Consider the following 19,651-nt stretch of genomic DNA (forward strand, 5'->3'; position numbering starts at 1 on the left):
TTCGCTTCGAAATACAGAAACAGGCTGTTAAACTTAAAAAAATAGAACACGGTGCTCTTGAAACAATTTTAAATGGAAGGTGCTTACACCTCAGAAGTTTTTGCGGATTCTGAAACTACAATGTTTATAGATGAAAAAAATCAAAAAACAAAAAAAATCGCCGCAGCGCTTTTTAAATTAATTAATCGCGAAATCCTAACAAAAAAACCTAAAAATGTAAATTGAGCTTCTTTATCTCAAAAATGGTACAGGCTGGGAACAAATGATAAACGCCAACCCTCTAGAGAATTTTCACTGCTACAACATTTTCTTTAGCTCCATTTCGATTGGACTTGCGGTTTCCAAGCAAAATCGTGAAAACCTAAAAATGTGAATTTTGACCGCGATTTATTTAAAAATCCCTCCAGCGATTTTTTCTAGTTTTTGGATTTTTCTCATCTATGAACACTGCTATTTCAGAATTCACAAAAATGTTTCCCTGTGTAAGCGGTTTTCATCAAAAGTTAGTTAAGGCGCACCCTTCATGACATTGTTTTATAAGGGAGAGATACAGTCAGTGTATTGTTCCAATTTGAACTTCTATATCTCAAAAATGGTAAAAACTACGAAAATACCATAATGGTTGATCTTGTAGAGAATTTTCATAGCTACAACATTTTCTTTAGTCCCATTTTGATAGGACTTGCGGTTTCGATGCAAAATTGTGAAAACCTAAAAAACCCTTAAAAATGTCAACCTAAATCGCGATTAATTTAAAAAGCGCTCCGGCGATTTTTTTTGTTTTTTAATTTTTCTCATCTATAAACATTGTAGTTTCAGAATCCGCAAAAACATCCCAGGTGTAAGCACCTTCCATTTAAAATTGTTTCAAGAGCACCGTGAGAAGTAATATGCTGTTTATATTAGAGCTTTTTGGGGGGTTAACCTTCATTATCAGGATTTGTTTGACGTATATGTAATGGAATTGACATTTAAAACCCAGTGGGTTTGTTAAATCCGGTTATATATAAACGTACTATTATATCTATTCTTTTTTTAAATCTCCCAAACATTAGTTTAATATAAGGTAAAAAAAGATTTTCTTCTATTTATGTCAGTTGAGATTTGATTGCACCCCCTTTTTACATTTTCCTTTATTTTCAACATATGTAAATGTTTATCAAGAATAATCCAAAAAATGTACGATTTTGAAAAATGTTGCGGAAAAACAAGTAAAATAATATCAAGTTTGCATGTACAACATCTTGATTATTAGACCTAAAATGAATTTTAGATTTCGCCTCTCATGTTCATGCATGCTGGTTATTAGATTTTATTTACTTTCGTCAAATGTCTTGTAATATTTCCTCTCTTTTCACATGCATTGTTCAAATGACCGTAAGGTTAAGGAATAGTAAAATTTTCTATGACTAATTGCAAAATGGCAATTTAATAGCATGAAGAGAAGAATGCGAAGTCAGGTTTTAGTTATTTGAAGAGGAATTGAAAGAAATAATATTAAACGTTTGTTACTACGCGCCTGTTGTCAGTTGTTAGGGTTCTACTGTAAACAATCAGAAACTAGGCATCATTGTTATTATACATACACACACACACTTGCTACCCTCATGCTATACTCTTTCTCACTCAGTCAGTCTCTTTCAGTCATTCAGACAGCACAGTCATTGTATTACACCACAAGTATTAACACGCACATCAACTATTGTAACGTATTTCAGTTTCCAGAATTAAACAGAATAAATCTTGCTTAAGTTTGTTAATTTATCAATAAGTCTTTTATTTACAACATAAAAGCACAACTAAATCTTTTACTCAAACGTAAGAGTACAACAACTGGCGACGAGGACGGTGAATAAAGAAATAAATTCTTTAATTTCAATTCATCTACGCAAAAATCAACTGCACATAAAATGTCAAGCGAGAACATTGTGAAATTACTAGCTGAACAGCAAGCGGCTATGAATCTTCAAACGCAGTTACTGCAACAATTAACAAATCTACTTCAAGCACAGAGTACTGGAAACACCAAAGATGCTACGAGTCCCAGCACTTCAAAAGCAGCATTAATGGAATCTCTTTCACATTCCATGACAGACTTCGTTTATGAACCGGAAAGCGGATTAATTTTTCAAGCGTGGTACAATCGCTACCAACATGTCTTCGAAAAAGAAGCCCAATCTCTGGACGATCATGACAAAGTTGCGTTACTCTGGAGAAAGATGTCAAACAGTGTTCACGAAAGATTCAGGAACTACGTTCTTCCAAAGAATCCAACAGAAATGAGTCTCAAAGACACCCTGGCGAAACTTAACAAACTATTTGGTAAGGTAGAAACTCAAGTGTCTCAACGCTACAAGTGTTTGCAAATGAAAAAACTTGAAGGAGAAGACTATAAGGAATACGCCGGTAGAGTTAACTTACAGTGCGAACTCTTCAAGCTAAATGAAATGCAAGTGGATCAATTCAAGTGTCTAATCTATGTCTTGGGTTTACAATCAAGCAAAGACAACGACATTCGCTTACGTTTACTCAAATTGCTAGACGAAGCAAAGGACTCCACAACTCTAGACACGCTTGTAGATGAAACTCAACGACTCATGGATTTGAAAACAGACAATACATTGATCGAGCATCAATCGCAATCAATATGCGCAGTCAAGAAATTCGCCAAGAACAACAACAAGCATTCCCATAAAATTCCTAAAACGCCCTGCTGGTTATGCGGAGACATGCATTACTCAAAATACTGTCCATTTAAAAATCATAAATGTTCAAAGTGTCAGCAGACAGGTCACAAGGATAACTTTTGCAAAAGCGCAAAACGAGGCAAGTCCACTACAGACAAAACTGCAGTCAAGTCGGACAAAACAAAATACAACGCCAACGCTGTATTCTCATCGAAGCAACTCCAATTTCAACAATTGCGAAAATATACCACCGTGGAGATAAACAAGAAACAAGTCAAATTACAAATCGACACAGCATCTGATATTTCAATCATATCACGATCAACATGGGAATACATAGGTAAGCCTCACGTACACAAAACAAATGATACTGCAACAGACGTGAATTCCAACAGCATCAGCCTAATCGGAAAGTGTCAATGCAACATAACGGTATCAGACAAAACGCTAACTCTACAATGTTACGTCACGGAAATCGATAACTTAAACATAATGGGTATCGACTGGATACAAAGTTTTAACCTTTGGGACAAACCAATTTCAGCTTGGTGTCGCCAAATATCAAACGATGAATACATATCAAACCTGAGAAGCAAGTTCAAACCTGTTTTCGACAACAGCAGTCTTGGCCTTTGTACAAAAACCAAAGTGCATATTAAACTTCTTCCAGACGCAAAAGAAACATTCATTGCAAAACGCCCAGTACCATATGCCGTGAGAACAGAAATAGAAACAGAGCTAGATAGACTTGAAAAAGCAAATATCATCACACCAGTCAATTCTTCAAAATTTGCAGCGCCAATAGTCGTGAGTAGAAGGAACGGAAAAATTAGAATTTGTGCAGACTATTCCACGGGTCTCAACAATTCAATTGAACCAAATCAGTATCCTCTGCCCACTCCTGAAGAAATTCTCTCAGATTGTCACGATTGTATGATATTTAGTCATTTGGATCTCTCTGACGCATATCTACAAGTAGAAGTCGACGATCAAAGCAAAGACTTGCTAACTATTAATACTCACAAAGGGTTATACAGATTTAATCGCCTCACTCCAGGTATAAAATCAGCACCAGGATCCTTCCAGCGAATCATGGATGAGCTATGCACAGGCATCCAAGGAGCACGAGCGTACATAGACGACATAGTCTTGGCAAGTAGATCTCTTCACGATCACAAAACTAATCTTAATTTGTTATTACAGAAAATTCAAGATTACGGGTTCAAACTCAAATTCGAAAAATGTCAATTTTTCAAACCATCAATCAAGTATCTAGGTCAAATCATAGATAAAAATGGCATACGACCTGATCCAGATAAAATTCTTGCAATACAGAACCTGAAGGTCCCTGAAAACATTTCAGAAGTACGATCTTTACTAGGCTCCATAAACCACTATGGAAAGTATGTCTACAACATGAGAAACATCCGAAAACCACTAGATGATCTCTTAAAAAAAGATCACAAATTCATTTGGACCAAAGAATGTCAACAATCTCTCAACGAATTCAAACGCATTCTAACATCGGATTTACTACTAACTCATTACAATCCAGCATTGCCAATTCACATTGCAGCGGACGCATCATCACATGGCATCGGAGCGGTAATATACCATACTTACCCAGACAACAGTGTCAAAGCCATTCATCACGTCTCAAGATCACTTACTCCAACGGAGCGAAATTACAGTCAAATCGAAAAAGAAGGACTAGCACTAGTTTTCGCCGTACAACGTTTCCACAAAATGATTTTCGGAAGAAAAATCACCCTACATACCGACCATAAGCCATTGCTCACCATATTTGGTTCCAAAAAAGGTATTCCGGTCTACACCGCGAACAGGTTACAACGTTGGGCTCTCATCCTTCTCACCTACGATTTCGATATAAAGTATACCAATACAAAGGATTTTGGACATGCAGACGTTCTGTCAAGATTGATAAGCGCACATGAAAAACCATCAGACGAGTACATCATAGCTTCAATCAACCTAGAAAACGACATAAGGTATGACATCACAGACGCCGTATCAACACTGCCAGTTAGCTTCAAAATGATACAGAATGCAACCAAAAAGGATTCAACCTTACAAACAGTTTCAAACTACGTATACAACGGCTGGCCAGAAAACAAAAACAGCATAGATTCTTCAATTCTTCCATATTTCAACAGGCAAGATTCAATATCAATAACAGATGATTGTCTTATGTTCAATACGCGCATAATAGTACCCGAATGCTACAGAAAACAAATTCTCAAACAACTGCATCGCGGACACATAGGAACAGAAAGAAGCAAATCTATCGCACGCAGCTACGTATATTGGCCAAACATAGACAAGGACATAGAGACTTACGTCAAGAAATGCAACAATTGCCAACTCGCAGCAAAAAGTCCCATCAAAACCAACCTTTGTCCTTGGCCCACAACAACACGCGTTCTCGAACGTGTTCACATAGATCACGCAGGTCCTGTAAAAAGCATTTACTACCTCGTAATAGTGGATTCATATTCCAAATATCCCGTCATATATGAAACTTCATCAACCACGACCGCAGCAACATTAAGGTTACTAACAACTTATTGTTCACAGTTTGGAAATCCTGAACAAATCGTATCCGACAATGGAACACAATTTTCCTCAGCGGATTTTGAAAATTGGTGTTCTCAACGAGGAATCAAACACACACGAACAGTTCGATATCACCCAAGTTCCAATGGTCAAGCAGAAAGATTCGTCGATACTCTCAAACGATCTTTAAAAAAATCAGAGGGAAAGGAGACGGCATCTAATGCACTACAAACATTCTTAGAAGTGTATCGTTCAACACCGAACAAAAACTCACCTAATGAACTCTCTCCAGCGGAATCATTCCTAGGTCGAAAAATGAGAACAGTTTTCCATTTCATAACAAAGCCTCCACCAGCGAGCAGAGAGAGAAACATTCAAATAGAGAAACAATACAACCGGAAACATGGTACAAAACAACGAAATTTCATCACTGGAGATCTTGTCTACGCTAAACACTTCAAAGGTAATAAAAGCTACTGGGTTCCAGGTGAAATTATCAACAAAGTGGGAAATGTTACCTACAACACTCTCATTCAAGTGGATAAGAGACAAATTCTTGTGAGATCTCACGCAGATCAACTCAGACCAAGAGAAACCGATGAAAATGTACCTGCAGAGCAAAATGATAATCTTCCTCTTCAAATCCTACTAGAAGACTTCAACATTAGTCCACCAATGGAAGAAGATTTCACAACTCCACCATCATCACCGGTTATGCACCCACAACGCATCACTTCTCGAAGAAACCCTGTACAGCCAGTATCCCGGACCCCCGAGAAGTCTCAAAAAGGGAGATGTTAGGGTTCTACTGTAAACAATCAGAAACTAGGCATCATTGTTATTATACATACACACACACACACTTGCTACCCTCATGCTATACTCTTTCTCACTCAGTCAGTCTCTTTCAGTCATTCAGACAGCACAGTCATTGTATTACACCACAAGTATTAACACGCACATCAACTATTGTAACGTATTTCAGTTTCCAGAATTAAACAGAATAAATCTTGCTTAAGTTTGTTAATTTATCAATAAGTCTTTTATTTACAACATAAAAGCACAACTAAATCTTTTACTCAAACGTAAGAGTACAACATCAGTACTTCTCCATTTTCCGGTACACAGTTTAGATTTATCTTTACGGAAGAAAACCAACTTCTCTTTTGTATATGAACAAAAAAAACCGTCTAAGTTATTATTTTTAGACTAAAAATCAGACGCTCTAGATTGGACTCAACACCCAGAAAAAAATGTATCGGTGTAGTATAATATAAGTCTATCAACATGTTTCAAATTTTTAGTCCGAAGTGGCTTACACATTGTTGTCCAAAATAAATGAGAGGGAATTGATGGGAGAGTAATGCCCCTTTGTTGAACAGCGGTTGACATGGTTTGTTGTTACGACAACGTATTTGGCTGGCATCTATGCTTATAGGTACATATGTACACAATGTCAGTGGTGGCGTATAAGTTACGACAGTACTTATACATATGCAACGGTTTATATAATTAAATAAATTATCCACTCTTATTAGGTTTGGGGTTAAATACAACAGAATGGAATAAATAATATTGGCTTATTTTTATGTTAAATAGGAATTATGAATATATTTGTACTAAAAAAAACATCAATTAAAAAAAAAAATAAAATAATCATTTGGGCGTAGACGTTATAGTTACACAGAAAAAAATCGGCGATACAAAAAATTATCATATTGACGAAATTCGATAAAATTATACAATACTAGCAAGTGCCCGCTACTTCGTTAGCGGAGAATTCACAGGAATATAAAGGAGGATAATAAATAAATAAATTAAAATGCAGAGTATAGTTTCACCCGTTCCTATTTACAAATTCTTTAACCAGTAAAGTACGGCAGTTTAAGGTATTACCACATATTCTTTCGGTAATTAACGAAAATATAAGCATTTTAATTTTACCGACACTTATCAGTTTGTGAATCGCACTACTGAACAGATTTCATTACACATTTGTTTTAAAATAGTTGTTTGGTGGATAGAATATACGGAATCGGGAGAATATATGGGAGCTATATCCAAATCTGAACCTATTCTCGTCAAAAGCAATGGCAATAGTCCTTTGGTCAAAATTGCGACCATCATAAGTTTTAACCCGGATAGGATAATAAATGCGACAAAAGTGCATTAACGGATGGACGGGCACGTATAAATGGACTCAGAATGTGATGCTATGTAGATTATCGAAAGGAACCATTGACCTATTTCGTTTCCTTTTGCATGTTACATACAAATGCACAAATTGATAATACCCCTTAAGCTACTTTGCTTCATCAAAAAAGTCATCCCAATGAGCAGTGGGAAAACAAATATGATCGGGAACTTTGTTTCGCAACTATTTCTTAAACTGGGAAAGAAAAGGCAATTCAAAACATATTGCACGGTTCAGCAGTCTTCGAATCTAAACAAAACCAAATGATAAACTTGCAGATCTCTACAATTTTATCGTAGTTTGCGTTCGATCACCACAAAAAATATTTTAACTGATATTTTTCCTCATAAACCACTGTTTTGTTTTGACACATTGTGTGCGCAATGTAAAAATAAAGTGGACTTCAATAAGAGCGCTGTTGAAAGATATTGTTTTTTTAATTCGTTATAGGGAGGTTATTTTGTGTGGGAATATAACTTGTGCTTAAAAAGTATTCGTTATAGGGAAGTTCGTTATATAGAGGTTAAAATAGGTGAGCATGATGGACTGAATTTTCAATATTTCTTCGTTATAGAGAAAAATTTGTTATTGGGAAGTTCGTTATAGAGAAGTTCGCGCCATTTTTGGGTCCCCTCGTAATAATACAACATAATGTTCGTCTCATTAGAAATTATAACGTCATCAAAGTACTTTAAAGGGCTTGAAATCTTCTCTGTAGAAAATTCGTTTCCCTATATTTTACGGGGAGAGCAGTGGTTTTTCCTATCCCTTCGTGATAATGCTTTTCTGACTTTTTCACGTAACGCACATATTCCAAAATCGTTTTCAATTACAAAACCAAAATTTGATTCTGGTTTGTGGTCTATTATTGATTTCCTAAATTATTTAGTGACGAAAAGTTATAGACTCTACATTTCTACATACCAAGAACGCCATAATAATTCTTAATTGCAAACAGAACAACTCAATTAAAAACACAATTTTTAAAACATCTTCTTCTAACAAAAACTGTATGGGGTTAGTTTTTGGCGGAATCGACATCCTCAGATGTAAAAGAAAATCTTGCAATTTTTCTCAAAAATCGACTTCGAAAAATGTTGAGTATTTTGGTTTGAGTCTGTTGACAGCACTCAACATGAGTAATCCTTTGTCTATACACTTCATTTGTCTATGCCCTTACCATAACTTACAGTTCTCCGAACTTTACATATTATTTTGGGTTCCGTCGTAATAGTGCAACATAATTTTCATCTCATCAGAAAATATAACGTCATCAAAGTACTTTAACGGGCTTGAAATCTTCTTAGTAGCAAATCTGATTCGTTCCTTTATATTTTGCGGGGAGAGAACTTTTTCCTACCAACATTATTTATTGGAAGAATTTTTGTTTTAATTTTAAATTTAAAATCAAAATTTTTACAAATGCATCGTTTGTAATCATTTTTACTAACTGGACTTTAACGAATGAAAATCTGTTGTGCGACACCTGTTATGTGAAAACAAAATCAGGATCGGTTTGTCTTTGTCTTTCTATTATTTAGTGGTTTACGATAAAATAAGTGCGCCTAGAAGTAAACTACAAAATTTGAAATTATGTCAAGAAGTTATAGCATTGTTAATTTGACACATGTCTTGCAGAGGGCCAACTAAGTGAATAAGTACGTAATAATAATGAAAAATAAGGATTTTTGTTGTTGTTATTTGTGTGGTTCCAGGAGGAATTTTCTAAAACCCGGCCTTATCTCGCACATTTGCATCAACAGTGACCCACTGGTAAAATTTCAAGCTCCTCAAGAAATCTACATCCTCAGATAAATGTATAAATGAAAATATTGCATTTTTTTAAATCGCCTTCGAAAAACAGCATATAACATGATGCGGTGCTCTTGAACCAACATTAAATGAAAGGAGCTTACACCTGGGAATAAAAAATATCGCCTTAAATAAATCACGGTCAAAGTTCACATTTTTTGGGGTTTTTTAGGTTTTCGCGCCCTATCAAAATGGAATAAAATGTTGTAGCAATGAAAATTGTCTACAAAATTGTATTTTATGATATTATCGTAGGTTTTACCATTTTTGAGATATAGATGTTCAGATTAGGAAAATTCACTGACTGCATCGTCTCCATATGAAACAATGTCATGACTGCAATTTCTCTACTTTTACTTATATATCGGAAAAATGGTACAACCCAGGAAAAAATTACGAAATTTTCACAGCTTTTCAAATTTTTTAAGTCCCATTTTGACAATACTTGCCGTTTTCAAGCAAACTCTCGAAAACCTAACATAAAACCTAAAACTGTGACCTGAACTTCTTTATCTCAAAAATGGTACAACCTAGGAACAAACCGAATGAGTAATCCTTCGTCTATACGATTCATTTGTTAACATCGCTTTCGTTTTCAGAGCAACTCAATTAAAAAACAATTTTAAAAACATTTTGTTCTAACAAAAACTGTATGGGGTTAGTTTTTGACGAAATCTACATACTCAGATGTAAAAGAAAATCTTGCAATTTTTCTCAAAAATCGACTTCGAAAAATGTTGAGTATTTTGGTTTGAGTCTGTTGACAGCACTCAACATGAGTAATCCTTTGTCTATACACTTCATTTGTCTATGCCCATACCATAACTTACAGTTCTCCGAACTTTACAGTATGTATTGCATTTTCATTTTCCAGGGCTGTGAGAGGGTCGCGCCATATTTTTTGGGTTCCGTCGTAATAGTGCAACATAATTTTCATCTCATCAGAAAATATAACGTCATCAAAGCGCTATAACGGGCTTGAAATCTTCTTAGTAGAAAATCTGATTCGTTCCTTTATATTTTGAGGGGAGAGAACTTTTTCCTAACCCTTCGTGATGAATACTTGTTATGTAATACTTTTCTGCCTTTTTCACGCAACACACATACTCCAAAATCGTTTTCAATTACAGAACCAATCTTTGTCTCTGGGCCTATTATTGATTTCATTAATTATTTAGCGATTTCTTCAAATTACAGATTTTGAAATTGAATAGTTATGACTGTACATCTTCCATATACGATAAAATTCTTAATTGCAAATAAATCGTGGTAATATGCACAATTTTATTGCACTTAACAAATGTCTTGTCTTTCTATTATTTAGTGGTTTACGATAAAATAAGTGCGCCTAGAAGTAAACTACAAAATTTGAAATTATGTGTGATTTCTTACGGTATCAAGAAGTTATAGCATTGTTAATTTGACACATGTCTTGCAGAGGGCCAACTAAGGGAATAAGTACCTAATAATAATTAAAAATAAGGATTTTTGTTGTTGTTATTTTCTGTGGTTCCAGGACGAATTTTCTAAAACCCGGCCTTATCTCGCACATTTGCATCAACAGTGACCCACTGGTAAAATTTCAAGCTCCTAGCTTTAGCCGTTTTGGCTGGGCGTTGATGATGAGTCAGTCAGTCAGTCACTTATCACCAAGCTCATTTATATATATAGAAATGCTCTGTTCCAGAACCTGCAAGAAGCTACTATATTTTACTACGATAACAATTTTTTCTTTATGTTATCGAAAAAAATAGTAAAACGTAGTAGATTCTTGCAGTACTGGAACAGACCAAAAATTTTAATATTGACTAAAATATTTATCGATTTTTTTATATTGAATTGATAAAATATTTCAAATTTTGACATATCAAGCAAAATGTGGAATATTTTGATAAATATTTGGTTTGTTCCAGTACTGCAAGAATCTACTAATTTTTACTATTTTTTCCGATAACATAAAGGAAAAAATGTTATCGTAGTAAAAAATAGTAGCTTCTTGCAGGTTCTGGAACAGAGCAATTTTTGTCAATAGGTGAAATATTTTATCATTTGTATTTTTACTTTGCACAGTGTCCGATTTTCCGAAAAACCTGGCCAAAACTCTAAAAATGCATGGATTTTGATCTAACCTTTGGTTCTTATGTTTTTCGGGCCACTGATTACATTTTTGATATTATTTAACCCACAGGCGGTCATTTAAGGGGTCTTTTTGGTCCCTCCTCCTATAAAATGCGATCATATCGGATCAAAATATTCTACAAATTTGTTCGCCATCAATTTCTACTATAGGTCCGCCGGAAAATCGATAAATTTTTGATTGAATCTTTGAATTTTATTATCAAATGGCTAAACATTTTTTCTGTGTAGTTCATTTTTGTGTACTCAGCCTTTAAGCTTAAGAGGGTATATACAATTTGATACGACCAAACATGTGGCTCATGAAAATAATAGTTTTAGAGCCCAATTTTGTTTGGACGAAATTTGTTCAGACAATTTGGAGTTGATAGCCGAATGAATCATCGATTCGAAGCAAATTTTACACATCGTAATTTTTTGCCCAAACTTAGTTTAAGGCCGAAGATTCGAAGTTCAACATTTTTCTGTAATATGTTCACACTATTTTACAGAAAAATGTTGAATTTCGAATAGCTCTCGAGGGTAGCAATCGATTTGGCCCAAACTTTGCACAACGTATTATTCCTTCCAGACTTAGATCGGGACCTAACACAAAATCGAAAAAAGTGAAGTTTATGAGCTTCTCTTGGATCGTTTTGAATTTTTTCAGCAGGTTTTCCCAAAGGCCTTTATCTACAGATTTTATGTATTTTGAAGCAAACTCGTGATTTGGTCAGAAGCAGAGGGTATATCGCCGTCAGCACAGCTGGCTGATACTTTCTTACTCGTCTTACTTAATGTGGCTCTGGGTTATATCTCCAGTTCAAGAAATGTGGCTGCTTCGATGCTACTTGAGTAAGGTGAGTAGGATTTTTCGTGGTAGTTGAAAAGTTACACTGCACCTTTTCATTGCCGTATAGGAATTTAGACGGCTGCACTATCCCAAGCGTAGGTGAGCCAAAATTAGAAAAACCAGATACAGTGGGTTGGGAAAAGGCTTCAAAAATAATATACAAATTGCAAATTTGCAAAAAGGTTCGTATAAACAGAAGTTATCAATCTCAACCTTTGTCTAGCCCCACATCTGATATGCCTGATGATCTGAATAACCACCACCGATGCGATTGTAGCATATTGGTTTGATGTGAGTGGACTTCGCTAGATAACATATATTCGCGGACCACACTGGCGCCGCATAGCTTACCACAGACTGACCTATCGCGTTATATGTTTTAACAAAGGTTTCTTTGCTTCAGGCCAGGAACTTGAGAACCTTGTTTCTACAACTCAGCCTGCGGCATGCATTATAGATGTGGCAAACTCGGACATAGTGAACATGCTGTCGAATGTGCCCATAGAATCTTGGGGTAGTTAGTGGTCGGAATTCTGCTACCAACAACAATGACAATCAACTCAGTGAACAGAGTAGTCGTAGATTTAGTATCGGATATTTGCATATTCCTCCCGTGAAAAAAGGATGTAACATCAAATGAGAGTTTAGCCTTTCTGAAATGACATCAGTGAAGCCACCTGACCCCAAGATCGTACAATCATCCGAATACGTCACGATCTCAATACAGGAAAGGTATGGGATAAACAGTTTCGGAGAACTGTTTAACACCACCTTGGGGAATTATGTACCTGTTTCACTTTACGGGACTTGGAATTCTTGTTCCTGAATTCCACGTACGACTGGCGTTCACACATATAATTGATTATCCAAATGTTCAAAATTGGCCTCAAACCGCAGTATCAAAAACGTCCAATAAGTCGAGTGCCACCAACACTGTCCTATTGCACGACTTGCATGCAGGGCTGATGTCGTGCTGTGCTGCTTACGGAATCCATGTCGTTGGTGGTGACGCTGGGGGGAGAAAACCTCGAGAGCTTTACTACGGGCTACAAAAACGTGTCTGAACGATTCACCTTTGCCCATTTTCCAGACTTCGGGAACGAAGTCGGTGACCAGAGACAGGTTGAGAGCTTTGGTGCGATACTCAATTCCCGGCTTACCGAGCTGTTGCCATGGAGATGCCATTACAGCCCAAAGCTTTTGATGATTTAGCGTTTCTGATGTCATTCGCAGCATCATCCAATATAAATTGTGGTGATTCCTCATCGGATCAGTCAACGTAACGTCGCCAAGCGTGACTGAGGTCATATCATTTTTCTTTCCAGGGTTCGAGAGTGACTTAACCGTTACCCACGACACACATATTCCGGCTTCAATGTTGCAATTCTTCAGAAGATTTAGCCACTTGTTCCCCTTATGCTCACCGATCAACCTGTGTCAACTCCCTGATTCTGGGGTCACTGGGACTCATTACGCTCATTTGCTAATCCAGTCCCTTCTGCTGGGAAATTTGTTCTCACTCCGGGTATTGGACCAAAAGGTGTATGGTGAGCGGCTGATGCAGTGATGATGTTTCGCAACATCCCTTTTGCTACCGGAACATCAGAAGTGTTGGGCCGACCGTGTAAAAAGTAGACCTATCAATTGGTTCTGCCAGCAATATATCCCTTTGGTCCTTTCCTAGCGGGTGCCACCGTGGTGCAATTGTATGCACACGTGCCTTGCACGCAGAAGGTCGTGGGTTCGATTCCCCGACTTGGCTATATAAAATTTCCAACGGTAGCAAAATACCCCTCAGTAAAGTTGGCGACATTTCCTGAGTATTTCAGACATGTACAACTTGTCAACAAGTGGTGTCTTAGGACACGCCGTTCGGACTCGGCGATAAACTGTAGGTCCCATATCAGTGAGCTAATATGAATCGGGTGCACTCATTAATATGAGAGAAGTCTCCATTGTCCCGCCTGGTATGTTTGTGGAACAATTATAAAAAATTATTTCCTAACATGGAATGCCATAGCTCAGGATAAGCATTAAAGACCCCTAAGACCAGACGGTTATGACCTTCCAAATGTGGGTTAATGTTGGGCCTATAACATGGAGTACAGCTATTTATCGGCGGGATGTATACGTTCAGCAAATCTACCTCGATAGTTCCAAACCTGACTGCTACCCCCATACATTCTATGTACGGGTCATTGGAGCCAGGCTCAAGCGAGATAGGTCTGTATTGAACAGTCTGATGCAATAGGAAAACTAATTCCCCACTTCCGCTTCTGGTGCCATCTTTACACAGTACGTTGTAACCATCACAACGCTGTGCATGTATGTGCAGCCTCCTCAGTGTCGATGGCACAACTCAATAAGGCGATAATGTACCGCATAACACGCCGTTCCTGTTCAATTGACCGGAAAAACTAACTCCCATAGATCATAGCTTTGGGTCATTGCGCCGATGCATATGACTACATAGCTGACTTAGTGCAGTCCTTCCATCAGCGGAATATGAAAATGGAATATGACAATGAAACTCCTTCGGCCTCTTACAAAGCTATGGGCCGGTCTGTGGTAAGCTATCAGAATATTCAAATCTGAAAGAATTCTGGTCTGAGGATTGCAACAGGGAGAAGACGAAGTTTTTACTGGTGCATCAGCACAACAGGATGTTGTCGATGCAGTATTGCTTGGGTGTTATCGCTGTGAGCATCCCTGCCTCAATCTAGTGAACAGACTCCTCCCACCCAGGCATGCCAGAACGCATCTTAATAAGAATGAGATAGAGAGGTCCAAAGGCACACACCAGTCTAAGTGGCAGGCTTGGATAGCATTCACACTTATGTAGTTACGCAGGCAGTATAAAATGTAATTACCATACGAACTTATAGCAAACCCAACTTCTCACACTGTTCACCTCATAAATGTCAACCTAATTAGACAAGAAAACATTAAAGCGAAAAAAATTAATGTGTGTTCCACTTTTCGATTCCCATTAGGATACTTCTCCACATGCATAAGTATTGAACAAACAACAACTGTCGCTAGTTGGCCACTGTAGTTGAACTTAAAACGAAAACTTGTGAAGCAAATGAAGGCATAAATAATGAAAATGTGTGAAAAGCTAAAGGGTCTGGCATATTCCACTTATTTTCACTCAATCAACTATCCACTAACTAATACAAACTCAGAAACCGCATGCATTTACACATGACGACTTTTGACTTGTTGTTACAGTTAAAAAGGCAGGTACTTGGCACGCGGCTTTCTTTAAAACTTGAACAACGATTTCGTACAATATCCTTAAGACACGTCATGTCAGTTACTTCGCAGTCACCACCACCATCACCTTATTTTACATTTCGTTTCATTTCACAATCATAAAACTAAATATTAGGACTTCCGTCTATTTTAACATGGAATTACGTCAAGAATGGAAAATTAATGGCACACATACACCATGGTGGTGGTTATGTATGGTCGTGGGGCTTGGGGGTTTGAAAGTCTTTGATAGAGGGGAGAGTGGGTGGGAGGGTAAGTGAGGAAAATATATTAGTGACACGACATAATTTACATTAGGACTTACCTATTTGTAATATACATTCCATTGCCAGCACCGTTTGTTTGTTTTGTTGTCGCTTGTACGTCATCAAAGAACCCCTCGTAGAGTACAAAATTATTAGCCTGCGGTATGCTACGCACGAGACCATAATGTTTCTTGAGGAAACCCAATAGTTTCTCTGACGGTCTATCCACTGAACATTTAATGGGTGTCCATTTTTCATCCACTAACATGGTTTCAAAGAGATCCTTGCCAAGACCAGCCCGCTGTCTTGATTCGTGTATGTAGAAATCTAAAATGCATGGGGCGTTTTCCACCTTACGCGTTTGTCCTGTTTCATCGAACAGATAAAGGTCTTTAGTGCCTACCTTGAGCAAGCCTATTACGGCACCACTGAAAGAGAGAGAGGGAGAGTAAACAAAGCAACAACAATGAAAAAACATGAACAAATCTTTACAAACTACTAATAGTATAAAGAAACACGTATGTATGTCATAAATAAATAATATTTACACAACAACGAAGCCAAACATTAATGTAATTTGGAAAAGCTGTTGACCCATTGGAATCGTAACCGTTTCAATTAATAACTGTACAAAAGCCTAGGTAGGGAAATGTAGAACCAAGGACTACATGGAAACATGTGTCAAAGGAAACGAAACTACAATTTAATTAAAATGGCGAATTAATAATAAATAATCGTATTAAAAATACAGAAAAACGAAAACAAAAAATAAAACATCAAAAGTAAAATGTTAACAATGTAATTAAAGAACCCACAACATGATGTCAAAAACACAACTGACAAGAATTTTACTCTAAAGGACATAATATTTATTAAGCATATATGACTGTAATAGTAGTGTGGGTAGTAGTAGTATGGCCTGTTCCCGTACTTTATAAAGTGGTAAAAGTCGTAAAAGTTGTAAAAGTCGTAAACGATTTTCATATAAATTTTGTGTACGGGAACGCAAAATGTGTAAAAGTGGTAAAAATTGTAAAAACTTTTTAGTTCTGGAACAGAGCTGTAGTGTCTGGCTACATTTCCAGCTGGATTTACACCAGTGTGAAAGGTAATTCTAATCTCTTTTACTATACTTCAGCAAAATCAAGTAAAACGGTATCAGTCGGCTTTGCCGACCGAGATATACCCTCAGCCTGTGTGAATTGAAACACTCTTTACCAAAATATTACATATATACGAGGGGCACTAAAAAACCTTCTTGCCTAGTCAACTTTACAGTTACTTGAAAAAATTACTTTGCGAAAAAATGGAATTAACTTGTAAACGTTTTCGTCCGAAAATTTTTCACAACTTTCGACGTGGATAATCATGGCAAGAGTGCATCGATCAAACTAAATCTTTGTATGTCGATAAAGGACCATTCTATAGGACTATGAAAAACTGGTTCAATGACGGCACCCGCTTAAATACGAAGGTCGTGAAAAAAATTAAGCGTGTGCCAGAAAAAAATTAGCCGTGCGTGAACGGATAATCCAAGATCGCCATGTTAAATACCGTCAGATAGAGACATCCTTGGGTATTAATTCCACCAACGAACATTCGATATTGCATGAACACCTGGCCGCAAAAATGGATTTTTCTCGCTAGATTCAACAAAATTGGTCAATCGCTCAAAAAAGGATCTCGTGGATTAGTGCAAAGAATTGCAAAAGAAAACAATCGCAGTGCTTCAAACGGCATTTATAAGATCGTCAGAGATGACGAATCTTGGATCTATGCTTAGAAGCCCGAAACAAAACAGGAATCGACCGTTTGGGTCTCCGAAAGCGAGCCAAATCCAACCAAAGTTGTTCATGGAAATAGACCTTCGAAGCAAATGTTCGCCTGTCTCTTCGGCAATACTGACCGTGGAATTAATGGGTCATACGCCGTACAGCCCCGACTGGGGATCCAATGACTTCATTTGATTCCAGCAAATCAAGAAAAAAGGCGTGGTCAACGATTTTCGTCGCCAGAAGATGTTGTAAAAGCGTTCAAAAACCATGTTTTGGAGGTGTCTCAATCAAGCCACTGTAAACAACCCAACACATGGTCATATGTCAAACTGACCTGAGTACGCTTAGGATAAAAACTGTCAAACTTTCCAAAAAAATGTCAAATGCCACCTGGCGACACTGCGAGTTGCCTAGGCCAGAAGGTTTTTTAGTACCTCTCGTATTTAGGGGGTTTTCAGAATTTTGGGCGTATGAACGTGCCGAAAAAACATGGATTTGGATTACAGTTCAAGAGTTTTGCGGGGTTGGTACCTAAAGGAATGGTATGCCGGTACATTTTGGAATTGGGTCTTATTTTTAGGAGTTATTCGTCTGGATAGATATCACGCTCACCAGTTATTCCAGTTGGTCGCCATATAATTTAGACCTTTGGACCATTATATCAAGAAACATGGACTTGCCCATGAAAAACATGGTTTCGCTGTACGTTCGGTAAAAATTTCAAAAGGATCCCCGAATACTTAAACGTTAGGGCCCACTTTCGAAGAAATATATGTACATTCGAGATCCAAAGTTTGGATCAAATCGGTTGTTCCGTTTATGAAATATCGCGTGTACCATTATAGCGAATATTTTCGAACTTTTGTGGAGAAGGTACCGAAAGAAGTGGCACCACCTTCGAATTATATCTAATATTCGAAGAAATATTACGATATGGAAGGTGTGGACCAACCCAATATTCGGTTCGAGAGTTGTCGTGCGCAGCAACCACTACACTTGCTGGCCGTAGAGTCTTTTTGCAGCTTTCGGGTTATTTTCTCAAAAAGTATGGACTTGCCACTCAAAAAACTTGTACCGCAATAGTGAATTTGAGTGCAATCTGTTGCAAGAAAAACAAAAGGAGGTACTAAACTGCACATTTCCGAAATTTTGTGTGGGAGGTACCGGAAAGGGTTGACATACATATATAGTCCATATTATAACCTATGTTATCCTAGAAATCTCACGTGCGCAGTATGGACCAAATCGGTTACTACCTTCGAGAGTTACAGTGCACACCTTTTTGCCAAATTTTGGATTTTTTCCGTTGGAGATTTATCGTGCGCTGCATCCACTACACATGGTGCATTAGGGGGTTTTTACAGCTTTCGTTCTATTTTCTCAGGAAGTATGGACTTGCCCTTGAAAAAACTTGCACCGTCGTAATAGCGGCAGCGAATACCAGTTCTTACAATAGAAATCAAAACAATTCGAGAGGAGGTCTTAAACTGCACTTTTCCGAAATTTTGTGTAAGATGTACCCGAAGGAGTGGACCCATTTAATCCATATTCGAACATTTTCTATGTCTGGTGCAAGTATGGACCAAATCGGTTACTGCCTTCGAGTTATCGTGTGCATAATTTTTGCAAAAAAATTTGAACTTTTGTGGGGGAGGTACCCGATGGGGGGGACCGATATGGCCCATCTTCGAACTTGAACTAAGTTTGGACAAAATGCTACCAAAGCCAAATTTTGGACCAAATCGGTTAAGCAAGCCAGAGAGACATACGGACCGATATTGCTAAATCGACTCCAAATTGTCTGAAACGGATTTCGTCCAAACATGCTTGGGGTTTAAAACCATTATTTTGATGAGGCACATTTTGTCCGTATATCCTTGTTAGCATAAATGCTGAGGGTATAAGAAATAAACAACAATAACCAGTAAGGAAAGGATCAAAGTCGGGCGGGGCCGACTATATAATACCCTACACCACTGTGAATATGTAAATATATATGGGAGCTAAATCCAAATCAGAACAGATTTTGATATAATTTTTCACATTTATTTGTAGACCAAATTCCGTCACATAGTCCAAATTTCATCAAAATTTGACTATATAGCGTGTTTCGTGCATCA

General features: G+C 37.3%; 1 protein-coding gene across 9 annotated transcripts in view; it reads right to left on the reverse strand.

Annotated features, from left to right (window-relative positions):
- Atat (alpha-tubulin acetylase) overlaps positions 1-19,651 on the reverse strand; it is a 179,644-nt gene that overhangs the window by 32,356 nt on the left and 127,637 nt on the right. For all 9 annotated transcript variants that reach the window (XR_012412952.1, XM_073987422.1, XM_073987418.1 and 6 more), the window contains one exon: positions 15,816-16,184. Coding sequence is in view for 8 of the 9 variants with exons in the window: in XM_073987422.1 (XP_073843523.1) it covers positions 15,816-16,184 (369 nt within the window). In the remaining variant the exon portion in view is untranslated. The remainder of the gene's footprint in view (positions 1-15,815; positions 16,185-19,651) is intronic.

This window comes from Musca autumnalis, unplaced genomic scaffold (assembly GCF_047663935.1).
Source record: "Musca autumnalis isolate F117 unplaced genomic scaffold, ASM4766393v1 scaffold_4, whole genome shotgun sequence".
Taxonomy (NCBI): domain Eukaryota; kingdom Metazoa; phylum Arthropoda; class Insecta; order Diptera; family Muscidae; genus Musca; species Musca autumnalis.